The 27,259-nt window shown below is 40.8% G+C and overlaps 1 protein-coding gene across 7 annotated transcripts in view; it reads right to left on the reverse strand.

Annotated features, from left to right (window-relative positions):
* rapgef2b (Rap guanine nucleotide exchange factor 2b) overlaps positions 1-27,259 on the reverse strand; it is a 375,793-nt gene that overhangs the window by 14,036 nt on the left and 334,498 nt on the right. For all 7 annotated transcript variants that reach the window (XM_073042996.1, XM_073042998.1, XM_073042995.1 and 4 more), the window contains 6 exons: positions 26,534-26,757; positions 21,356-21,532; positions 20,101-20,253; positions 17,713-17,947; positions 14,803-15,377; positions 7,845-8,162 (listed from right to left, as the gene is read on the reverse strand). In XM_073042996.1, coding sequence (XP_072899097.1) covers positions 7,845-8,162; positions 14,803-15,377; positions 17,713-17,947; positions 20,101-20,253; positions 21,356-21,532; positions 26,534-26,757 — 1,682 coding nt within the window. The remainder of the gene's footprint in view (positions 1-7,844; positions 8,163-14,802; positions 15,378-17,712; positions 17,948-20,100; positions 20,254-21,355; positions 21,533-26,533; positions 26,758-27,259) is intronic.

Below are 27,259 nucleotides of genomic sequence, written 5' to 3' on the forward strand. Positions count from 1 at the left end.
TTTATCAAATGCCCCCTGGAAATCTTAGTACACCTCAAAAAAATCCGATTAATTGGTTAAACATGATTTTCCCTTCAGAGTTATATAGTATAAACAAATACGACTGTTAGATGTCTACTTCAATTGATTTCTTTGCTCCATCATTTCTCATCTCCAACCAAACTGCTTCTGCGTCACGATTTCCTGAAATGAAGTGGATCTTCTCTATTGTGCCAAGAGCACCATCACTAATCAAGAGATGCTCCTCCACCATTACCCCGGCTTCCTATCCTTTCTAAATGCCATGAGTCCTTCAATATTCACACCTTAATCTATGTCAACACCACTTCTGCAATTGCTAACAGATCATATTTATTTTCATTTGTATCATTAGTCCATCTGCTCTGTTTTGAACGCTACAGGCATTCAGAAGCAGATTACCTAGTTTTTTTTCTTTTTTATGTTTTTTTTTTAACTCCAACCTTTTATGCAACTTTCATTCTTTCCATCACTGGTTTAAAATCCACACTATTTTCCAAATCACACAGCTTGCAAGAACGTTGGGTCACAATATGCTTCAGGTGAAGGATATCCCAAATGTACAGCTCCTACTTTCACAAGTACTTATACCAATGCCCCATGGACTAGAATCCCACTTCTACCATATAACTTTTTTGATTGACACTTATAGAGTATAAGCTCTACACTCCTTTGTGCCCTTTACCATTACGAATATTGCTAAAGTAACAATACAGAGATGAGGTTCTGTTTCTTAATTTGGTGCCTAGCTCCTCATGGTGATATGCAGGACTTTTTTAGTATGTCCTTTGTAATTGTTACCTACCTGTACAACTATTGTACCTTCTCCTAGTTTTTCCAGCTCAGATCATAAATACCAAACCCTAGCTCTAGCAAAACAGGCTTTTAGATTCTAGCTATTGACCGCAAAGAACAACAGCAACCCTCCTCACCATGCTGTCTCTATTACTATTAAATTTTTGTTTGTTCCATTTGTATGGCAAACTTGTGTAGCAAGTGCAGTTCCCCTTTAAGAAGACAAAAGCGATGACACCACACCGGTCTGCAAGTACAATTGAAAGGCAGAGGCTTTAGACATCCTCTTTCCACTATTCTGCTAGTGAAAGTACAGTCTCTGGAAAATCAAACTGATGACCTCAGAGCAAGATTGTTGTAACAGAGGGCCATCGAGGAATGCCATGAATTCTGCTTTACAGAAATGTGGCACACTCCAACAATTTTGGATGTAGAGCTGCAGCCCAATGGCTTCATATTTTCTACAAAGACAGGCCAACTCAGACTTTTAAAGGTAAAGGAGATGGAATATGCTTTATGATTAACTCAATACAGTGCACAAACATGGCAATTCTGTCTCATTCCTATTCCCCTGACCTGGAACATCTAGCGGTCAAATTCATTTAATTTGCCAAAGGAATTTTCCACCACATCCTGGTAGCAGTGTACACTGCACCTCAGGCCAACATCAGGCAGGTACTGCAGGAGCTGAGCAGGCATGAAACTGCACACACTGACACCTTCCCTATCATTGCAGGAAATTCTAACCATGCCAGCTTGAAGAAAACTCTGAACAACTACCCGCAACATACAACTGTGGAACCAGAGGAGCCCATACACTAGACCATTGTTATTCCACTATCAAGAATGGAGTACTGTGCTCAGTTCTGGTTGCCTCATTACAGGAAGGATGTGGAAATCATAGAAAGGGTGCAGAGGAGATTTACAAGGACTTTGCCTGGATTGGGGAGAATGCCTTATGAAAATAGGTTGAGTGAACTTTATTCCTTGGAGTGACAGAGGATGAGATGTGACGTGATAGAGGTGTACAAGATGATGAGAGGCATTGATCATGTGGATAAGTCAGAGGCTTTTTGCCAGGGCTGAAATGGCTAGCACGAGAGGGCAGTTTTAAGGTGCTTAGAAGTAGGTACAGAGGAGATGTCAGGGTTTTTTTTTTTTTTTACACAGAGAGTGGTGAGTGCGTGGAATGGGCTGCTAGTAACGGTGGTGGAGGCAGATAAGATAGTCTTTTAAGAAACTCCGAGAAAGGTACATGGAGCTCAGAAAAAGAGAGGGCTATAGGTAACCCTAGGTAATTTCTAAGGTAAGGACATGTTCGGCTCAGCTTTGTGGGCCAAAGGGCCTGTATTGTGATGTAGGTTTTCTATGCTTCTATGTTCTAAGAATCATCCCATGCCCACACTTTGGGAAGTTCGAAGTCCTGACTACACTTCTACTCCCAGAGCGTAGCTGAACATAGCACCAATTATGAGGACCTGAATGAATGCGCCACAATTATCACCAACATCAAGACCTGTGTGAATGAATGTCTTTGAGAACATACAGGACATACCTAAACCAAAAGCCATGGATGAACCAGGAGATTCATAGTCTGCTGAAGACTGAATCTGTGGCATTCAAAACCTGTGATCCAGAGCTATACAATAAGTCCAGGTATAACCTACAGAAGTCTATTTTAAGGGTGAAAAAAAATAATTCTGATATAGGTTAGAAATAAAATCAGATACATGTCAGCTCTGGCAGCATTTACAGGTCATGACTTCCTAACATCATGAATGGCTGTGAGGCTTCACTCCCAGTTGAACCCAAAGAGCTTTATGTACACTTCAAAAGGAAAAAAAAATACTTGTGCAAATCCCTGCAGCATCTGTGTCTTGGCACCTATGTCATAGCATCTTTCAAGAGGTTGAACTCTTGCAAGGCATCAGGCCCTGTATGGTGTACCTGCTCAGGCTCTAAAAACCTGCACCAACCAAATGGTAGGAATGTTCAAGGACATCTCTTACCTGCTTCAACACTGGCACACCTCAAGCATTTGTGCTTAGCCCACAGCTGTACTCTCTACACGCACAACTGTGTAGCTAGGCACAGCTCAAATACTATTTATAATTTTGCCAATGACATGACTATTGTTGGCAGAATTTCAGATGGTGACAAGAAGAGTTACAGGAGTGAGATAGATTAGCTGGTTGAGTGGTGTTGCACCAACAACCTTCCACTTAACATTATTAAGACCAAGGAACTGATTGTGAACTTCAGGTTGAGGTAATCCGCACCAGTCCTCATCAAGGGATCAGAAGTGGAAAAATAAGCAGTTTCAACACCTTCAAGGATCTATCCTGGGCCCAACATATTGATGCAATTACAAAGACAGCACAACAGCAGCTATATTTCATTCAAAGTTTGAGGAGAATTGACATGTCACCAAAAGCAATTGCAAATTTCCACCAGCTTCTGCATGTAGCATATAATTTTCTGTAACTTCTGCCAATTCCAACAGGACCCCACCACCAAGGTCATCTTTCCTTCCCCCTTCACTTTCTGCTTTCAGCAGGAATTGCTCCCTATGCAACTGCCTTGTCCATTCATCCCTCCCCACTAATTTCCATCCTGGAACTTATCCTTCCAAGCACAACGTGCCACACCTCCCTCCTACACTACCATTCAGGGCCACAAAGAGACGTTCCAGGTGAGGTGACATTTCACCTGTGAGATTTCTGGAGTCATCATTATATCTGGTGCTCCTAGTGTGGCCTCCTATATATTGTAGAGACCTGATGCAGATTGGGAGACAACTTCGCTGAGCACCTATGCTCCATACGCCACAATAAGTGGGATCTTCCAATGCCACCTTAACCCAATTGAGATGCTGTGGCATGACCTGAAGAGGGCCATTCATGCAACATATCCCAGAAAACCTGATGAACTGAAACAATTTTGTATGGAGGAATGGTCTAAAATTCCCCCTCGCCATTGTGCAACTCTGATCAACAGCTACAGGAAATGTTTGGTGGAGGTTACTGATGCTAAAAGAGGTTCTACCAGTTATTAAGTACAAGGGTTCACATACTTTTTCTAGCTTGGACTGTGAATGATTAAACAATGTGTTCAATAAAGACATGAAATGCACAATTGTTTGCATATTATTAGCTTAGGCAGATTGTGTTTATCTATAACTGCGACTAAGATGAAGATTAGATCACATTTTATGAGTAATTAATGAAATTATGAAAACCAGGTAATTGCAAAGGGTTCACAAACCTTTTCTGCAACTGTGCACACATGCAATTTTATATTTACACACACACCTTATTGTGAGTTATAGCTTTTATTATTGTATATTGCAGTATAATGCTGCAAATTAACAATTTTCATGACATATGCCAGTGATGTTAAATCTAATTCTGATCAGCGGCTTTCTATTAAATGCTGCAATGTCAATTGGTTCAACTACCCTGCAGGCGTAACTTTCAATTAAAAGAGCAAAATGGACTCTGTAACTACAAAGACTGTGGTTCCTTACTGCTGTTCTTTTAGCTGATTCTTGCAATTACACTTCTTGCTCCCTCACCACTGACTTATGAAGAATCGATCTAGCAAATAACCCAAATAATGTCCTCCCTTCTGTGCTGCACAGTGACTAAGCCAAAGCTCCTTAAGCAGCAAAAACGTCACCATTTACAGTGACATCAAGTGATGGAAGATTCCTGAGAAATTGACAAAATTGCAGTGATGCCAAAACAATAAAACATATGATATACACATATAATAGACCACTCAGCCATTGTTCCACAACTCCAATGACATCTTAAATAACTAAGTCAAAAATCTGTTGTCAGTTTATATCATACAATATATGTAGTTGTTTTTTCCTGTTTGAAGTTTGTGTTGTTTTTTAAAATTTAAACAATAAGATCTCTGACCCATGCCTGACTGAAGTGATTGTTCTAGTTTGCAGTTGTCTGAACAGATTTCCACTAACCTGAGATTTATATCTAATGGTCAATTTTTCTTGAAAAATATAATCACCATTAAGCTACCTTAAAAAATAGCTACCATACACTTAAAGCCTTAATATATGTTTTGAAGTATCTCAATTCCCTGTAGTAGTCCAGAAGTTCAGCAAATATAGTCATCCAAAGCTATGAACTACGAGCAGCTCTACTGCTGGGTAAATAAAACAAGATTATGCAACTGCTGGTAGATGATGGATCTTACATTGCCTTCCCTTTTCTGATCCATTGCCTTTAAGCAATTGTACATACTACAAATATTTCTAAAAGAATCTTCCCACGGTCTTCTTTAATTCTAGCTATGAATAGCCTCATTCCATGAATTTTTACTGAGATGTTGTTGCCCTACAAGTTCTAGACTGTACTACAATATTGATTGTGTCTTTTGTAAAAGTTCACACAATTGCTTCTTGCTTTACTCTCTATACCAAGGTGTGCAGTGCACAATGGAATCCAACTTGCACAGGAAAGGCAGGTTTTAAAGCCAAGGTCCACTTCACAGAAACTTCATATTAAGTTCTGGAAACCGGCTGTATGCAGTTAAAAATCTAGTCCGCAGCACAGCTCTTCCCTGGGGGTGCCTCCCAGCACTACAATCTGACACTTCATTCTCAATAGTAAATACCCCATTGTTGCAATGACTCAACAGCTGATGATGAACCCCACCCATTGACAAGTTGATTTGGCTTTTGAGATTTCCTACCCTCCATCTCTGTGCCCAGCTGATTCTCTTCCATTTCATTGCAACTACCCAAGATCTTTAGCTAGTTCCACAACAGCAGTAATTGTTGGGAAAATTTCTAAGCTAGTCATTTTTGATTGTTTTATTAAACTTGGAAATTTTTCTATGTACATTTTAAATAATGAATGTGATCAAATCTTATTAATGCAGACACTGGCTTCCTCAAATGGTTCAGTTGGTAAATAAAACATGGAACAGAATTATAAAAGAATATTATTTTCAATAAAAATAAAAACATTTCAAATCCATGTACTGTACTTTAACTAAATCCTTTATCCCTCCAGAAACAAGGAGCTGCTTCATTAATTGATATCCTTTGTTTATTACTTCCAAATAATTTGTTCCAGCACCTTATTACTGCTTCAAATCTTATCACCCTAACACTACATATTTATGTCTTCTGGTATTTGAACTCTTAAACCTAAGAATCAATTTAGGGAGGCAACTATGTTAATTTCCCATAGTTATATACTCTCAAGAAAAGAAAATCACTATTAATATTTCATATGTAGTTTAACAGTAAATGCATTGCCTCCCACCAAAGCTATGTTTATGTCTGGTTATATTCCCTACCTGACCACTTATTAACATACAGAATGGAGTAAATCATGCTAGTTGAAGTTAGGGGTTCTGAAAGGAATCCATGGGCATGACTGAATTTGCCATGAATTTCTGAAAGATTCGAGTGCCATTTATCTGACATTCCTCCATTTTGTAGCTAGCAGACCTGGTCCATGACCCTCTTTTTATTTATGACTGCACACTGGTTCCTGGAACAGTGGTTACGTAAGCCACTGGGAACAAAGACATCTGGCAGAAGTTTAGAGGACAAAATATAATTCTAACTTCCATCATATTACCCCTAAAGACTTCAGAACCTATAGCAAATTCTTCAACAGCACTTCTCTACAAATCTCATACAAATCAAGTACTATCAAACCCTTAAATCCCAGATGATCCTTTTGAATAGAGCAGTTCAATGGTTAATGATAACCAGAGCACATCAGAAGGGTCAAACCATACAGGTAAGCATGTACACCAGCTAATAGAAACAATAGGAAAGATTCATTAGATAAAAGTACAGACAAATGGCAAAAATAAAGAATATACATTAGGAAAATGGAAATTAAATAACTAAATGTTTAAAGGTGAATGTGTGAACTGTGTTAAATAAGGTTAATGAATTATTAATATTTGTTCTTTCTCCACAATGTGTAGTATGTCTGACATTGCCAGTATTTCTAATCTTTTCCTTTCAATTTCTGTTCAGAAACAGCTCTGCAGTTTACAGATATAACATATTCCTTTGTCTTTTTTCATTTCAAATGTCTCACGTTTAAAGTAACATATTTTCACAAATTTTTGGCTCTAATGCAGTCTTTGACTTGAAAAGTTGACCCTGATTTTTATTCCCACAGATGCTGCCTGACCTGCTGATTACTTCCATGATTTGCTGTCTTCACTTCAGATTTCCAATAAGTTGTTTGGCTCCCAGAGATAGGCATTACCAAATATACATCAGTCCAGTGACAATATTTTCTCTATAAATTATTAAATATGTATATTGTTGCCTCTGCTTTCTCTTCCTCAGTTTCCATTACAATGACTGAGTGCGACTTATCTGGACTGGAAGTGAAATCCTTTGAGCCTTGATTCAATTATCTTGCATCTCATATCCTCTACTAATGCATAATGGACAGTAGACAAACATGCAAGCCATATCATGTAACAGCTGTCCTCTGTGCTCAACTTGAGCCTTCTCCCACCTTTCCTAACTATATCAACAGAGATATTTAAATCATCCTTAGCAACAGGTGAGGTATCAGAGGATTGGAGGATACCCTAAAAATGATGCTCACTACTACTACTCTTCTCCACCACCATGAAGAAAATGGCAGAGAGGACTCGATGGGCCAAATGGCCTAATTCTGCTCCTATATCTTATGGTCTTACGGTCTTAATGGCCTTATTTCCAACCCTAACATTTTTTTTAAATTGACATCACAATGATTAAAAAAATCTCACTTCATGGATTGACTGCAGAAGTTCCTTGCATGTTGCTCTTAATAAAGATATTCTCCACAGAAATACATTTTCTTTTCATTATCATGCCAATTTCTGTCACTTGACAAATAACATACCTCAATTATATTTCTGTATTCACAACTGTATCTTAATACACCTTATGCTCTTCTAAAGTCTACAGCCACCAGCATTAGTAATTAACTATAAAAAATACATCTAACAGATCAAAACAATAACTTCTTACTTACCATCCTCATCTTCTGATGGTAAACCTTGAGGCTGAAGATGAACTAGTCTGGGGTCTGATTCATTTGGCTTGTACCACTGAGGCCGACTGAGAGGCCTAACCTGTGAGTGACTGACCACATGTGGACCTGCACTTTGTACAGGCGAATGGCCAAGTGTATCACAAGATCTTGCCACAAACTGTGACCTTTGTAGTGCTACATTATAATCTGGAGGCTTCATGGCTGGATGCCGATGACCTTCTTGGAAGTCTGCAATTGGAATTCCGACATAACCTGGAGGTGTTGGTGGTGGTTCTCGATACCTGCCTTCTTTTCGTGCTGTAATGTAAGAAAAGAATGAAGTTGTTTAATATTTGTTATATAATTAGGATCAGAACACTCTCTATACAAAGACAAAAGAAAACAACGAAGTGCTTTGCTGACAATAAAAGGATTTAATTTTTAAGACATGTTATTAAACTGATAGAATTTAGGAACAAATAATTTATTTCATTTGAGAAAGGTTTGCTGGTGTAAGTAGCAAAAAATTCAAAACATAGGGTGAATTTTAAATCTTGTCAAAAGGAAAAATTACACAGAAACAAGGATAAAAAGTTTCTAAAAACCGAACAAATCCCTTGGGCGTGTTAAGCTTCTCTAATCTCAGCAAAACAAGTTAATGGAAAAAGTGTCAAGTGATGTTACTATGATAAATCTAATTCACCTTCAGAACTAAAAGCCAAAGCCAGCTTTGGGACCTTACAAATTTATTTATTAATGTAATAATTTAAATAGATATGTGCTGCATAAGTAGATAGATTTGGGTGGCAGGGTCGGGATACTGTACCTTTCTACCAAAGCAGGTGTAGCGTGCTCCTTCCCTCCACTAGCCTGCAGGTCCCCTTGGTCACCCAAGTGTAACACCTGCTTACCACCCCTTCCCAGATCAGTGTCACGTGAAGTCCGAAGGGAGCAGGTTGTGGATGGTCATATGACCAGCTGGTGCATATCACAAGTCTTGGTTACGCGACCACGTACGCCAGGCAGACAACCATTGAAGAGAATTGATCATGGCTGGGGTCACCAGTATTGTAAAGACACTGACCAGAAGGCAGCAATAACAAACCACTTCTGTAGAAAAATGTGGTAATGTGGCGACCCACTTCCTAGCGCACTCGAACCGGCTCACAAATAGCCAGCGCGCCGGCATAAAGGCCAATCCCAAAAGGGCACCAGGTCTGCTTCACTAACAAAGGGAAAAGCTCGCGCGGGACTGTGAATACGTGCCTCCTACAGCATCCGCGCCCGGGGAGGGCGGGATCAGGGAGGCTTTAAAGCGAAGCCGCGAAGTTTGAATAAAATCTTCTTTAACTGCAGTTTACCAACTCCGTGTCGTTATTTCAGCGCTGCGTGTAGCACACCGCTACAATTGGTGACCCCGACGGTCCAAACGATATTTGGACCGGAGATGAATGAGGCCGCATCTGTTCATGCAGTTTCGTTGAAACTGCCAAGCTTCTGGACGCTGCGACCTCACCTGTGGTTCCAGCAAGCAGAAACCCAATTCCATGTTCGGCAGATAACCTCAGAGGACACACGTTACTGCTACGTGGTGAGCTCCCTCGACCAGGACACAGCGGCCCAGGTTGAGGAGTTCGTACAGCCTCCCCCAGCGGATGGCAAATACACGGAATTCAAAGCCCTGCTCATAAGGACTTTCGGACTCTCATGGCGTGAGCGGGCTGCCCGTTTACTGCACCTGGATGGCTTGGGAGACAGACATCCATCGGCTTTAATGAATGAGATGTTGTCTCTGGCCGGCGGACACAAACCCTGCCTCATGTTTGAGCAGGCATTCCTGGAGCAGCTGCCCGAGGACATACGCCTGCTGCTGTCCGACGCAGATTTCAGCAACCCCCGGAAGGTGGCAGCCCGGGCGGACTTGCTGTGGAACGCCAAGAAGGTGAGTGGGAAGTCCGTCGCACAGATCACCTCACGCTCCCAGCAGCAAACCAGACCAGGCCCGGCCACAGAGCCCGCTAACCCCAGAGGCAGGGGTGAGGAGCCCAACAGACAATGGTGCTTCTACCACCAGCGGTGGGGTGCAGAAGCCCACTGCTGTAGCCCACCCTGCAAGTTCCCGGGAAACGCCAGGGCCAGCCGCCGTTGATGGCTACGGCGGCTGGCTATCGGGATAGCCTCCTGTATGTGTGGGACAAGCGGCCGGGACACAGCTACAGTTTGGCTCCAGCCGGTTCGCGTGGGACTTCACACTGGCCGCCATAGCCCAACCGCTTCTGGGTGCAGATTTTTTGCGGGCTCACAGCCTGCTGGTCAACCTGCCGAGGCAGTGACTGGTCCACGCTGAGACCTTTCAGACGTTCTCCCTGGGAGAAGCCCAGTTGCCAGCCCCACACCTCGACTCATCACACTGTCCGACAATGACTTCACCAGAGTCCTGGCGGATTTCCCATCGGTTCTGGCACCGCAGTTCACGGCAGCCATGCTCCGACACGGCGTACAGCACCACATCCTGGCCCAGGGACCACCCCTCCACGCCCGTGCTCGGAGGCTTCCCTCAGACAAGCTCCGACTGGCGAAGGAGGAGTTCAAGAGGATGGAGGAATTGGGGATCATCCCGCAGTCCGACAGCTCATGGGCCTCCCCCCTGCACATGGTGCCCAAAGCGACAGGGGGCTGGAGACCATGCGGCGACTACCGCAGGCTGAACGAGGCTACCACATCAGACCGCTATCCTGTGCCGCACATTCAGGACTTTGCAGCGAACCTGCACAGTGCACGGATCTTCTCCAAGGTAGACCTCGTCCGGGGATACCATCAAATCCTGATGCATCCGGACGACGTCCCCAAAACGGCACTCATCATCCTGTTCGGCCTTTTCGAGTTCCTCCGCATGCCGTTCGGCCTGAAGAATGCCGCACAGACGTTCCAGCGGTTAATGGACGCGGTGGGACGCGACCTGGACTTCGCATTCATCTATTTGGACGACATCCTCATAGCCAGCAGCAGTCGTCAGGAGCATCTGTCCCACCTCCGTCAACTCTACACCCGACTGAGTGAATACGGTCTAACAATCAACCCGGCCAAATGCCAGTTTGGGCTCGACACCATCGACTTCCTGGGCCACAGGATTACTAAAGACGGGGCAACCCCTCTGCCCGCTAAGGTAGACGCGGTCCGCCATTTCCCCCGACCCACCACAATCAAAGGCCTTCAGGAATTCGTAGGTATGATAAACTTCTACCACCGCTTCCTCCCTTCAGCTGCCCGAATCATGCGCCCCCTGTTCACCCTGCTGTCGGGTCTGGGCAAGGACATTACCTGGGACGAGGAGTCCACCGCCGCTTTCATTAAAATGAAAGAAGCCTTGGCAAACGCCGCGATGCTAGTGCATCCCAGAATGGACATCCCTACCGCCCTCACAGTGGACGCATCTAACACGGCAGTCGGTGGGGTTCTGGAGCAACTCATCGTGGGTCGCTGGCAACCCCTGGCCTTTTTCAGCAAACACCTGCGGCCACCCAAGCTCAAATACAGTGCTTTCGACCGGGAACTGTTGGCACTATACCTGGCAATCCAGCATTTCAGGTACTTCTTAGAAGGTAGGCCCTTCACCGTGTTCACGGACCACAAGCCGCTTACCTTTACGTTCACGAAGGTGTCCGATCCCTGGTCGTCCCGCCAGCAGCGCCATCTGTCCTACATCTCTGAATACACGTCGGATGTCCGGCACGTCTCGGGTAAGGACAATGTCGTGGCGGACGCGCTCTCTCGCCTTAACATTCATGCCCTTTCCCAAGGGGTAGACTTTGAGGCGCTGGCAGAGGCGCGGCAGGCAGACGAGGAGATCCCGAGTTACAGAACCGCAGTCTCCGGTTTGCAGCTCCAGGACCTCCCCGTTGGCCCAGGTGAGAGGACCCTACTCTGTGACGTCACCACCGGCCAGCCCCGTCCCGTCGTTCTGGCACCTTGGCGGCGACGCGTTTTTGACTCCATTCATAACTTAGCGCACCCCTCCATCAGGACAACCGTCCGGATGGTCTCCAGCAGGTTAGTTTGGCACGGTCTCCGCAAGCAAGTCAGTGAATGGGCCAGAACGTGCATGCACTGCCAGACGGCCAAGGTGCAGCGGCACACCAAAGCTCTGCCGCAGCAGTTCCACCCCACCCACCGGCGGTTCGACCACATTCATGTGGATATCGTGGGCCCCCTGCCAGTGTCACGAGGAGCGCGGCACCTACTGACTATCGTGGACAGGTTCACAAGATGGCCAGAGGCGATCCCGCTCACCGACACCACCTCCGAATCTTGCGCCTGGGCACTGATCGTCACCTGGGTGTCCCGCTTTGGTGTACCGGCCCACATTACCTCCTACAGAGGCACCCAGCTCACCTCCAGCCTGTGGTCAGCTATGGCCAGCCTTTTGGGGACACAGCTGCACCACACCACTGCCTACCACCCACAGTCGAACGGCCTGGTGGAGAGTTTCCACTGTCACCTAAAGTCGGCTCTCATGGCCCGCCTGAGAGGAGCTAACTGGGTGGACGAGCTCCCCTGGGTCCTACTCGGCATCCGCACGGCGCCCAAAGACAATCTGCACGCCTCGTCGGCCGAGTTGGTATATGGCGCACCCCTGGTCGTCCCCGGGGAGTTCATACCGGCCCCGAGGGGGCAAGAGGAAGAACCCACAGCAGTCCTGGGCAGACTACGCGAGAGGCTCGGTGACCTGGCCCCCATACCCACTTCGCCGCACGGGCAGAACCCGACCTGCGCATCCAAAGACCTGCAGAACTGTAAGTTTGTGTTTGTACAAAGGGGCGGGCATCGGCCACCGCTGCAACGGCCCGACGAGGGGCCGTTTACGGTGCTCAGGAACAACGGGTCCACGTTCGTACTGGACGTTGGGGAGAGAGAGGTTTTCACGGTGGACCGACTCAAACCGGCCCATGTGGACTTGGCGCAACTGGTCGAGTTTCCGGCACCGCGGCGCAGAGGCCGGCCTCCCAAACAGGGTCTGGCCCAGACTGTGGACATTGGGGGGTGTATCGCCGGTTCGGGGAGGGGTTATGTGGCAACCCACTTCCTAGCGCACTCGAACCGGCTCACAAATAGCCAGCGCGCCAGCACAAAGGCCAGTCCCAAAAGGGCGCCAGGTCTGCTTCACTAACAAAGGGAAAAGCTCGCGCGGGACTGTGAATACGTGCCTCCTACAGCATCCGCGCCTGGGGAGGGCGGGATCAGGGAGGCTTTAAAGCAAAGCCGCGAAGTTCGAATAAAATCTTCTTTAACTGCAGTTTACCGACTCCGTGTCGTTATTTCAGCGCTGCGTGTAGCACACCGCTACAGTAAGAACAATCATGTCATGGACCACAATCGCCCATGTCATATGACATGACATTTAATGATGAAGTAGACTGATAAAATATGATTTAGCAAAACATTTTTACGACATGGGTAGGCACTCTAATTAGTGGTGCTTTACACTGTGCAAGGATATTGGTCTTATGTGGTACAACAACAAACAAAGCTTCAATCTCTGTTCAAAACATTGAACGTACTTTCTTTCAGGGAAATAAGTGCCTGTCAACCACATATTTAGCATATGGAGTGGCACTGTAATGATGAGGCAATTAGCACATCATTTTACCAGTGTCAGTGATCACCAATGGGAGTTCAATTCCCACTGCTGCCTGTAAGGAGTCTGTACATTTTAACTGTGACTGCTTGGGTTTCCTTTGGCTACTCCTGTTTTCTCCTACACTTCAAAGACGTATGTTTACAGCTAGGGTTAGTGAGTTGTGGGTATGATAGCACTGAAAGTGTGGTGATACTTGTGGGCTGTCCAGCATAATCCTCACCGATTTGGTTTGATACAAATAGTGCATTTCACTGTATGTTTTGGTGTTTTGTTGTATATGAGACAAATAAAGCTAATCTTTATTGTTATCTGCAAGTAGCGAAATGCAATGGGAATAGTTGATATTTACATATACTGTAAGTACAAAGAAAATTATAGTAAATTTGAGTTCTATCTGTGCCAGGAAACTGATTTCTTTGGGTAATCGACATAATTGTTTGTTCTTCACAAGGGCATAAATGTCAGCAGAGAATATTTTTAGGCCAGTTATCTGCTTTGCATCTGATATTTATATCTGTATAATCTGCTTAAACTAATTAAATGGTTCATATGCTGGAAGCAAAAAATTCTTTTTTCTAACCAAGGTGTTGCTCCACATACAAAAATACTAGCAAGAATAAATATTTCTAATCTTTTGTATAACCAACAGTTTTATTACTAGGTATGGGATGGGAGAGTTATCTAAGAATGTGTAAAACATGTGCTAACATCAATCACTGTAGAGATAAACAATTTGTGCTACAAGATTGGGAAAGGAAAGGAGCCATCAGATTCTGAATGGACAATGAACCCATGAACACTATCTATTTTACCCCTCCTTTCTTACACACACACTTACTGTAATTTATATTTTGCAATTTTACAACATATGCCAGTGATATTAAACCTTATTCTGATTCTGAGGAGATAGTCAAATAACATTAAGGTATGCAAATTTGTGAAATAAATTAGAAGATTGCTACTGCCTTTCAACATCTCAAAGCTGTTCTGTCATTTAATAACATCATAGCTTAACTCCACTTTGTAACAACTGGTAACTGTAACAGATCTGTCTGCCTCTGCCTTAAAAATATTCATCACATTATAGCAAGAGACTTCCAAAGATCCACGATCCTCAAAGAAAACACGTTATTCAAATTGGTAACTCAGTAGTTTTAAACTGGAGTAAATATCTACTCATGACTATGTGGATAAATTCTAGACGACCTGCCCACAGGAAAATAACAGCTACTTTTGCAGCTAACTAATAAAAGACGGGGAGCATAAAATTAGTTAACACAAATGTGCTTTATTTATGCTGTAGATTTACAGAACACTTACCAATGAGACCTTTTGCTGTAGTTGACGATCCAGCTATATGAGAAGACCTCACATTTTGATTAGAATCATCTGCAGCTAATGCTGTATTGCTTCCATCAGAGTCAATTGATACATCCTTTCCACCTCTCCGTTTTATAGTTCCTGTATCACCTTCAGAATCCTCAGCCCAATAACCTGGAGATGATGCCCAGCTACTTCTAGACTGAGCATGATCAAGGGTATCTCTGGGTTGGCCCTGCCTGTTGGACTTTGTGACACGTTCAGGAAACATGGTTTGGTCCATCTGGTTGCCTGTAGCCCACATTGATGTTAGTCCTGTTCCTTCAGCAGGGCTTTCATAATGAAAATTTCCCAAACTACTAAGTGTTTCCCAACTCTTCTGGTGTTGAATTGTTTGGATGTTATCATGTGATCCGCTAGAGCAAGAAGTCCAACTTCCCCTACCACTATCTGCTGCATCAAGGGACGTTCGGTCTCCTTGGTCCTGGGTTAACTCTTCCATGCTTGGTGAAGACAGTACTGCTGCTCCTGCATATAGACTCCCTCTGCCCTCTGTGCTTGACGGTGTGTAAGAACTAAATAAACCAAAACATTGTTTTAAATATTGGGTAAAAAACACAAAAAAAAAAGAAAATATAAAGAAATGAAAAACCATTTGCAGGTAAAAAATAATCATGTCCATTATCTCAAATACCTAGATTAGCTAAACCTTTATAATCAGCAGTAAAAAGAATAATGAATAATTACCACAACATCTTGACTGGCTCCTTAGATTACCAAACAGCTAATTATTTTACTGCATAGTAAAATAATTATTTTCTCAGAATTACCTGTAACAATATCAGGACCACAGAGAGGAGGTGACTTCTGGATCTTAATGAAACTTAGAGGGGTGAGGATGGTACTGGAATGGATGAATGGAACAATGGGATAAAAACAAGATTGGACACTGGACACAGCTAAGAAGCACAAAAAAAATAGAAAATATAAAGAAATGAAAAACCATTTGCAGAATCTTAATGGCAAATCTTTGAAAAACTGTGCTCCAGTTAATGTTATAAGCACAGGAAGCCTACAAAAGAGTTAAAACCTTTTGACAAGCTGCTTTACATGCAATTCTCATCTGATCTATTTGGAGTAGGTATACATACTTCAGATGACAGATGCAAAGGAATCTGGAAAGGATATGGAAAATATAAAACTGACCTGTATCATTCAGTACCCTTAAAAGTTTTGTTGGTTCAAGCCCAAGTCAGAAAAAAACAAAATGTGATCTCAGGATATTTGCTAACTATGTCAAAATACTGCTGGGAATTACATGGAAATAAAGTTATACATTTGGGGGAAAATTATACGTAGGAAACTGTCAGATGAAAAATGCAATCTCTCAACTTCAGTGTTGAAGCAGTCATATTAACTGGTTTTCCAGTTTCCCATTTACAAAATTTCGGCTCTGCATTAAGATAGTTGTAGCAAAATTACCTGTGGGTCAATTCGAATCAATAAAGTCAAAAATTTTCAAGTATTTTAAATGGACGTAGCTATAAAGAAAAATACAATATACTGGGCTACAGAAAGCTACTTGTACAAGGGGCTATACAAGAGTAAAAGGATCAGGTTATAAGGCTGTAGGGATGAAAAAACAACTTCAAAAGGGATAAAGAGACAATGCAACAAATATTCTATTTGACAATTGGGTCAAACGTGTAACAATGAAGACAGATCCAGCGAATTCAGAGAGAACAAAAAATATTTAAATTTATGGTACCCACACTGAATTATTTTAAGACATGTATCTGGATACAAGACTCAAGTGAAGTTATTTTGATAAAACAGCTCTTCCATAATTAAAATTACCCTTTCATTTAATCTCCCTTTCCTAGTTATGACAGAGGATCCCTGACCTGAAATGTTGCTCTGCTTCTCTTTCCACAGATGTTGCCCACCCTAAATGCTTCCAGCATTCATAATTCATTGGTAGCTATCTGAAAAAAATATCTTCAGATGGCAATAGTCATACTAGTATCAAATAAGATTGATTCTGGTGAATGATCTAATACAGCCTGAAAGAATGGCTAATGATGAGAATGGAATTGTTACGGCAGAGTCTATGAATATTTGTCTTTCCAATGTCTAGTTAATGGTAACTAATACAAGATTTAGTTATAAATAAATACTCTGAAAGCACAGATGAAGTGGAAAATCAAAGGTGGTAATAGACAGGTGGAGTTCAGAGTCACTGAGACACAAATGCAAACTGCCTTTATGCCTATGGATGATAATATATAAAGGACCAAATACAAAATTTGTCTATGAAGCCTGTTGTGTAGATGTGTAAGGAGAATTCAATTAGTGAGTCTCTGTTACTATCTGAAATACTAATAGTACAAGTAAGGACAGAAAAGGAACACTGTAGGATTGGTAGAGTACCGCTGCTAATACTGAAAAGAACACAAGTACATCACAAAGCTAACTCGATGGGCTATAGTCTGGGTGCAGGTTGATGGGACTAAGCAGAATAATAGTTTGGTATGGCCTGAATGGGCCCATTTCTGTGCTGTAGTGTTCTATGAATCTATAATTCTATAAATTGGCAGTCTTCGACTGAGAATATGGGTGACTAGCTAATTGGAGGAATTCAGATTGGGCTAAAATTAATAGATTTCCATGTCAACAATTGAATGAAGAAAGCACATCTCTAACCTCTGAACAAACAGATAAACAAATTGAGCTAGTCCTCTGAATATCACAAAAAATTAACAAAAATGTAAATCAGTGCGAAGATGTAAAGCAAACTTCTTCCTCAGATATTACTGTAACTTCATAGCATAGAGTACAAATGTTTCAAACAGCAGCATTTCAAACGATAGATAAATGCTTCAGAATCAACTAAAACAAAAATCCTCTAACCTGATATAGTATTGATCTGGATCAGTCAATAATCGTTTATCTAGTCTTCTTTCTACACCCAATCCTAAATTTGAATCTATAACACTGACAGAATGGCGTTGTCGTCGATCATCATGAAGACTGACAGATACTGAGTCAAATGAGGAGTTACTGACAATGCTGGAGCGGGAGGAAATTTCACTGTGGCCAGAGTCCGAAAAATTATCGGCAGTAGTACTTGGTGCCAAAATAAAACCTGTCAAAGAGAAAAATATTTGAACCATTCAACAGACATATTTTCGTAACAACTGTATGAATTAAGCAATGGAGGGCAGATACAGAACAGAGAAATAAAGAAAAAATATCAGAATTTCTGAAAGGCCTGCTTCATATCTATTGTTGACTTATTTCATAAATATTTACCGGCATAAAAATCAAAAGAGTCTGAGCACTGGAAGAAGGCACAAAGACAAAAGAATAGCAATCAGGTTCAAGTAGGCATATTTGGTAACAGAAAGGTAATTCCAATAGCATTTTAACATAACTCATTCTTCAGTAAGATTTAGTCAAATGATTACCATTCTTATCATTGTTAGCTATATTATGAAAAAAGCACAAGTATCTGCAAGAGAGTAATGATATTTCCATAAATGAGTGTGCAATTTGAATCTGCAAAGATGAATTAAATATTGGAATTAATATGCTATGAGAACTGCAAGCATAACAAGCACTAGATATGCCTAATTTTTTCAAAACCTTTTAATGGTATGATGGAATCATTATCAACATTTGCAGCATTCCAACAATCTATTTTGAAAAAGCAATTATCATCAATTTATAAAGCTAAAAAAGCTAATACAAACAGTGAGTGCATACTTAATGAACATGCAAGCTGTTTCCTTCCTCTTTCACTGTAATCTTCTTTGTATTGTGTCATATTATGTTGGCTCCAGAATGTGTGTTGACACTTACGGGCTGCCTCCAGCACATCCTAAGGTAGTGTTTGTTGTTAATGCAAAAGTCTCATTTCCCTGTATGTTTTGATCTACATGTGATAAATATATTTGAAATCCGAAATCATGATGGTGGTAGTTCAGATCTTCTAATACAATTGAGTTCACAATACCAATGAACAATAAATCACTCTCTCTAGCACAAATAAAGGTATAAAAACAAGTTTTAAAAGTAAAACTCAAAAATTTTGCCACTGTTTTCTCATCCCATTTTTACTACATCCAGGTTTTAACAATTAATCATGTCTTTTTTTTAATTATTTATTACTATCCAGCAATATTGTTTACTAATTTTTCATATATTTCTCTTATCCAGTATTTTCCTCCCCTTCAATCTATGACAAAGCTCCAAATAATTATTCTCAAACCAGCATAATTTTACTGCCATTTAACAAATCTCTTAGTCTGTCAAATACTTGCTCTATTATACCTAATGCATGTCACTTTCAGTTGAACATCTTCAAGCTCATAATTCCACTGGTCAATCTGATATATAAACACACTATCAAAAGAGTACATGATGCATAACCAAGCCTATTCAGTCATCTGGGTTCAGCAGGAATACAATTGGATAATTGTAACAGATCCTGCACCCATTTCCGCACCCCCCTCCCCCCACCATTTCCTTGCACCTACGTAACTCATCTTCCCTCATATGCCCATAAGCTCGCTTTTGGGTCTTTTTATTATGTATCTACACCAAGGGAGATTTCTAGTTGTCAATTAACCCATCACTACAGCTTCAAGATGTTGGAGGAGTGGCGAAGACCAGGATTAAACCATGGTTGTTGGAGATGTGTTTAACTGAAAATAAACTGAAATGTATTTTAAAATATCTGTTTTCTGGATACCTTCTGTTTTCAGACAACCAAATTTTGGATGTTGAACTTGTGCACAAAAAGGCAACATTCTGCAAGCTTAGAAAATATTTTTGTACTTTAGCACATCTATAGCACTTCAGGTCTACATTTCTTGAAACATTTTAATTTAATATTGCCGCATCACATGTCTTCATTCCATTACTTTGATTCTAACAATTATCTTTAACACATCCTAAATCAAACAAAAGAAAAAATATTCCAAGAAAACTGATTGCTCTGATATTGAAGACATTAAAAAAAACCATCACCAGGAGTAAAGTACTCATTCTGTCCTAAAGAAGTCATTTTTCCCCTCAAACTTTTCAGAAAATGTCACACAGGAGGCTGACAGAGGATAGTGACGCAACAGAATTGGCATAAAGACGTAAAGCCGATTTTAAAAATGCTTAAAGTGATTAGAAAACTAATAGCACATCAATGCTTCAATATTAAATTATTATTTGAAACTCTGCCTTTTCAAAGATTTGAGAGGGGTCATACCTTGGGGTCTAATGCATATTCTTTCTGAAACTCACCTTTCCTTGGTGATGTCTGAGGAGATGTAGGAGGAGAGGACAGTTGAGATGAAGCATTTGATATAGTATCTTCGGTCTGCTTTTTATTTCGATCCAAGTTTGCTTCTTCAGACAAAGACAGAATTTTCTTCAAAGCTTGAGGAGAATGAGTACCTAAATAACAGAAATTGACATAGTCACATAATTAAAAAAAATCTTGTTCAGAACAAGTTAAAATAATGCTGAACAACAGAAACAATAAAAAACATTTAAATACAGTAATACTTGGTCCAGCAATTAGATTACTCTTAAAAAGCATTACTTTTGGGGAGAGCATATGTGTTGGTACAGTTTAGACACAATATTCAATTGTTATCTTCACAGAAAACTTACGGCACATCTTAGAGTGCGTAATACTGCATTATATGATCATCCTGGTAATAACTACTTCAGTCAAATACACAGAGTTAGGAACATGTCATCTGTGCCTGGTAGGGTTCCACAGTTAAAATGATTCAGCTGAAGCTGGAAGTGGTAGCCATGCTATCCTTCATGAGCGAAGTATTCTGCAGCTATTGCTTTATTACATTCCGTACATTTTTAAGAATTTATGGCACCTGAACTTGCTGCCTTCAAACACAGCCAGTGGCAACATCATCAGCACTTTGTTCCAACTCCATCCATAGAGGTAAGATTCAGTGCACTCAAGTCCTATTCTTTCTCCTTTGAGATTCCTGTATTTGTCTCACCTGTTCTCCAGCTTCAAACTGTGTAACAAACCAAGTGGAACAATACAAAGACATCCTTACTGAAGAGCTAATGTGCACTCTACACAAGGTCATGTTGTGCACTTGCTGCATATTTGTAAACAAGGTGGCAATCTCCAAGATTCCTGGGTTAATTGTCAAATGGTCATTTAACTTATGTTGCTATACTTAATGGTACATTATGAAAACAGTGACTCTACAAAATGAATCATTTGTCTAAATCAGAAAATTTTGAGTTTTTCTTGGAAACACTATAAATAATTGCTACATGATGTTCAATCGCAGCATGCATGTTCATCAAACATCTAACATGGACTGATGTACATGATGACCATAGCATCAGGTCAAATTCCCCAAACTGTGCAACACTTACACATTTACCACATTATGGAAGTTTTTAAAATCAAAAGCAATGAATTTCAACTATGTAATGTTCCTCCAGTGGATTACTTATCATGCACGTTTTTGTGGACCAGGATACCAAAGTATTTTTTTCAAAAAATGATTACCAAATGGAGGTAGGTCTTTAACTTGCACTTTCTTGCGTGATGGATACAATGATACAGCTGGGACCTGAAGAACCTGATTTACTTTCTGCTGCTTCTGATGCTGTCCGCCCGATCTTGGAGCAACTGGAGATGTATCTGAAAGTTTTCCTGCTTTTCTTTCTCCTGTATTCTTGGGTACTAGACAACAGGAAAGAGATAATATATATATGTATATACACTCACAGAAGGAACCTTCTGCAGATATTGGAAACCTAAAACTACAAATTTCTGGAAATACTGTCTGTGGAGAGTGAAATAAAAGTACACAAAACAGAATAGAACAGCACAGTACAGGACTCTACAATTACAAAGTAATTATGAATATTCTGGTCTAGTTCAGTTAAAAGGTTATCTGTCTGAAATATTAACTCTGACTTATTAAAAAAACTTATGTTTTTCTTAGAAATGCTGCAAATATTATAACTAATGTGGTGATACATAATGTAACTTTTATTTATAAACCCAGCATGTTATAAAGAAGGAATAAACAATAGGGGCTGAAAAATGTTTTCTTCTTCCCTAGATGGAATGGAAGATACTTCGTTCTTAGCTTTGTTTCTTTTAAACATGTGGTTCAAAGCCTGTGGTTCCTAGACATCAGTTCAAGGGAATCTCTGACATCAAGCAAGGAAATGTCATCAAGCAAGCTGAGCAGCCTATCACAACAAAGGAATTTAGAGATACCAAAGCAGGTTTAAAAAAAGATAACTTTTCAACATTTTACACAAATTTAAAAGATTATGAAGAATTTCTTTTGCCAGAGAATGGTGAATCTGTGGAATTTTTTGCCAATGTGGAAAGCAATAGATTCTTGATTAGTCAAAACATGAAGGGATACAGGGAGAAGACAGGAGATTGGGACTGAGAAAAAAAAATTGGACCAGCCCAGATCAATGGGATCGATGGCCAAATGGCCTAACTCTGCAACTATATTTTATGGTCTTAAAAGTATACAAAATTAAGCAAACTTTGAGGTGATTGTAGTAATATATAGAGGGCATGTCAGAGGTAACATTTTAACATAGAGGGTGGTGGTGAAACACCCTGCCAGGGGTGGTGGTAGAGGCAGATATATTAGGGACATTTAGGAAGTTCTTAGGTAAGCACATGGATGATAGAAAAATAGAGGGCTATGTGGGAAGTGTCAGATGGACCTTAAAGTAGTTTATAAGATCAGCACAGTGCCATAGCTGAACATACTAAAATTAAATCAAACTATATACTAAACAAAAAAAAACACATCTGATAGAATCCACTGCCTAACTTCCCCAGGCACTAGATTGCCTGCCTCTATGCCATAAGTCCATCAATGTCATCTGTCTCCAAAGCTGGATGCTGAAAGTCATCCAAAGAAAAACACCCTCTTTTAGTTTGGATAACAAACTAGGATCTACTTGTCCCCACATACAACACCCTGTAGAAGGATCAGAGCAAGTACAGAAAACAATACTTCCATAATCAGCAACCAATTTCATACTCATTTTTCAGTTTTTTGTGTATCTGATCCTGGATAATACCAGCAGCCAGTGGTATTATCATATACACAGAAACGATCAACAAAAATCAGGTCTCTGAGGTATCATGGTACTTGCCTGAAACCGATCATCTCAACTGTTATACCACAATCCCAAAAAACTAATGCCAACCCTAAAATTCAATGGTGCAAATCTGGATTATTGGAAGCATCACAAAAGGCAACTTGGACTTCCATCCTTGATTTGATTCATAGCTCTCAGATACTGAACTACTTTAAAATAGTTGACCTTGCAGCAACTGTTAAACTATTAAACAGGATCAACTGTTGGTGCCATTGGATTTTCCTCTAGCCACATCATGATCCAATTTACTGTTGACCAATATTCTTTGTACAACTGTGAGTCTTTAGCTTCTGCACCTCCACTCCAAGGATAGTTATGCACTGCAGGTGGCCACAAATGGAAGCCCACAGAGGGACTTAAATGTGATAGGAGTTGCCAAATAGTTTCTTACTCATGTCTGTCATGTGCACTTGTGTGGTCATTAAGACACTACACCATGCTTGGAGCAAACAGTTTTTAAATTGCGTCATTTGCATATGTTTGCGTTCAAAAACTACTGACAGTTGGTGAGAAATAAGCAGTAGGACAATTCAGAACTGTTTTGCTTACTGTGGTTTCAAGCATTCAGGCTCGGAGATGCCAGAAACAGCCAGGAGTAAAAAAAAATGAAAGGAGTTCACTACTTCAACAAAATTTGAAACTATGAAGAATTTGAAGGTATTGACAATCATTTTGAATATCACAATGAAAACTAATATTGGGAGATGCAATTGTCAAAAGCATTGCATGAAGGCAGTTCATTAACTGCACTAGATGTCTGCACTGATTTTACTTATTACAGTCAATCAAAAGAATACTAGACGAATTCCTCCATCAGTAACAATTACGGAAAAATACAGTTTTTAATACTGTAGTACTGATAATGTTCCAATTTGTTCTGTTTTTAATTTAAATACGTAATTTGTTACTTAAATGGTGGTTTATCTTTTTTTATACATTTTTAACTAGTTCCATGAACCTTTGGCTAATCAGGGCAGCTGCTTAATTGGGCCAAAACATTCTGCTCCTGATGTGTCCCAATTAACCAGAATCCATTGTATGTCAGTGAAGATTATGGTAAATTCATCATCAGTTGGTGATTCAAAATTAAAGACAAAGCATTCTCCATAAAACTATTATACACAGATAATGCAGTTGGATGTTTAAAATCACCTGAGAGCCTGAGAAGTAAGATTATCTTAAAAAAGACTGAGTAACACTTGAAAACATCAACTGAACATTAAAAAAATTCAAACTAATACTTTGCTTAATCCTTCAAGAAAACTCCCCTCCAGTAAAATAAATGTAGAAATGGTGCAGAATTATCACAACTTCATGCTCACATGCTGAGAAGAGCCTAACAAATGTGAAAAATATCGAGACTGCAGATGCTGGAATGTAGAGCAACACAAATAGTGTGTTGTGAGAAAAGTATCAAGCTCAGCTGACTAGAACTTCAGTACTGCTGTGCTTCTGTGAAAACAGTCATAATTTCATGGGGAAAAGCTGATTGCTACTAGGTAAACCTACAACCATAATAATAAAAGAGGCAGCATTTGGCCCATCAGCACTATGCTGGCTTCCAGCGAAGCAACTCCATTAGTCCCATTATCCCTTTCTTTATTGACCTGTACCCTTCAATTTAACCTCTATCACACATGCCTATGAACTTCCCTTTGATTCTTTTTGCCATGGATGCACAAAATGGAGTATTATGTGATAGCCACTAACATATCAGAATGACAATTCCCTGCAAAAATCAAAACCCATATGACCATAAGATATAGAAGCAGAATCAGGCCATTCCTCCAATCGTGTCTGCTCTACCAATTCATTATGGCTGATCCAATTTTCCTCTCAGCCCTAATCTCCTGCCTTCTCCCCATATCCCTTCATGCCCTGACCAATCACGAATCCAACAACCTCTACCTTAAATATACATAAAGTCTTGACCTCCACAGCTGCCTGTGGCAAAGAATTCCACAGATCCACCACTCCCTGGCTAAAGAAATTCCTCCGCATCTCCACTCTAAAAGGACACCCCTCTATTCTGAAGCTGTGTCCTCTGGTCTTAGACTCTCCCACCATAGAAAACATCTGTTCCACATTCACTCTATCCAGGCCTTTCACCATTTGATAGGTCACCCCTCATTCTTCTGAGCCCAGAGCCATCAAACACTCTTCATATGACAAGCCATTCAATCCTGAAATCATTTTCGTGAACCTCCTTTTAGAAAATAGTTAACCCTTTCATTTCTTCTAATAACGTGCATGACCATATGCTTCCCAACACTATATTCCATCTGTCACTTCTTTGCCCATTCTCATCTGTCTAGGTCCTTCTTTAACCTCTCTGCTTTCTCAAAACTACCTGCCTCTCCAAACTTTGCAACAAAGCCATCAATTACATCATCCAAATCACTGAAATATAACATAAAATAAATTGGTTCCAGCACAAATCCCTGATTAATACCACTAGTCACTGGCAGCCAGCCAAAAAAGGCTCCCTTTATTCCCACTCTGTCTCCTGGCAATCAGCCACTGCTATATCTGTGTTAGAATCTTTCCTGTAATACCATCCACTCGTAGCTTGTAAGCACTTGTGTGTCACCTTGACAAAGGCCTTCTGAAAATCCAAGTACACAACTCAAGCGATTCTCCTTTGTCTATCCTACTTGTTATTTCCTCAAAGAATTCCAACAGATTTGTCAGGCAGAATTTTCCCTTGAGGAAACCATGCTGATTATGGCCTATTTTATCATGTGCCTTCAAGTACCCTGAGATCTCTTTCTTAATACTCAACTCCAACACCTTCTCAATCACTGAGGTCAGACTAACTGGCATATGGTTTCCTTTATTCGGCCTCTCTCCCTTCTTGAAGAGTGGAGTGACATTTGTAATATTCCAGTCTTCTAGAACCATTCCAGAATCTAGTGATACTTAAAAGATCATTACTAATGCCTCCATGACCTCTTCAGCCACCTCTTTCACAATTCTGACGTGTACACCATCTGATCCAGTTTTATTTATCTACCTTCAGACCTTCCAGTTTCCCAAGAACTTTCTCTCTAGTTATGGTAACTTCACTGACTTCATGCCCCGACAGCTGAAACTTTTACGATGCTGCTAATGTTTCCATAGTGAAGACTGATGCAAGCTACTTATTTAGTTTATGCACTACTTCACTGTCCCCTATTACTACCTTCCCCAGCATTATTTTCCAGCAGTCATATATCTCCTCTTGCCTCTTTTTTACACTTTTATGTATCTGAAAAAACTTATGGTATCCTCTTTAATATTACTGGTTAGCTTACTTCAGTATTCCACATTTAGCTTCTTAATTATGTTTTTTTTTAAAGTTGCCTTTTGTTGATTTTTAAAAAGCTTCCCAATCCCCTCACTTCCCAGTTTTTTTTTTGCTCTATTTTATGCCTTCTCTTTGGCTCTTATACTGGCTATGACTTCTTTATTTCTTCTAATGCAATACCTAATAAAATTTGAAAATCTGCTTAGCCCAATTGCTAATTTTCTCGACAATTAGAAAAACAAAGCCATGACTTACGTGTATTTGTACTTGGCTCACACTGAAGTGACAAAGCCTGTAGACTTTCTTCATCCATATCCAGGCTAAGATTTGCAAGGTACTGTTTTACTTTCCGTGCCATCTGTGCATCTTCATAGAGTTTCTTAGCATTGAGAAAAGAGCTGCGACGTACCCGTTTCTTGTGTCCCCCTGTCTGTACCACATCTAACACAGCAGCATTTGTACTGCCTTGGCTAAGCGACCTGCCCAAGGGAGAGAGAGAGAGAGATGCCGCTGGTTTCAGGATGGGAGGTCAAAGACTGAAACATGCAAAAGTCAGATCAAGGTCAGTCTTGTTCAAGCAAAATAACACATGCCTCATTCCAGTAGGTCAGACAGACAAATACAAGAGAAATTAAGAGTGAAAGGAAACTAAACCCAGCAACTACTCTGCAGATAGCCCTATACTACATCATGTTGACAACCAAAATTTAAACAGCTATAAGCATCTCTGCTCACTAACTTGAAAGAGGCTACCACTCCAGCAGAACAGTTGGAGTAGGTATCAAAGCTCATGCAGGACTGATGTTAAGTAGCAGTTAAAATAAATCCTTACATTATAAATAGAACATTTCTAGATTTTAAACAAATTTATGATTGGAAAATTATAATTTAAACAGCTCCATTCAAAATGAATAGCAAATTTATCTCTACATAAAGAGAGTAAAAAAAAATACTAGGTGCACAGTCCATCACTGGCTAAGC

The sequence above is a fragment of the Hemitrygon akajei genome, chromosome 4 (genome assembly GCF_048418815.1).
Source record: "Hemitrygon akajei chromosome 4, sHemAka1.3, whole genome shotgun sequence".
Lineage (NCBI taxonomy): Eukaryota > Metazoa > Chordata > Chondrichthyes > Myliobatiformes > Dasyatidae > Hemitrygon > Hemitrygon akajei.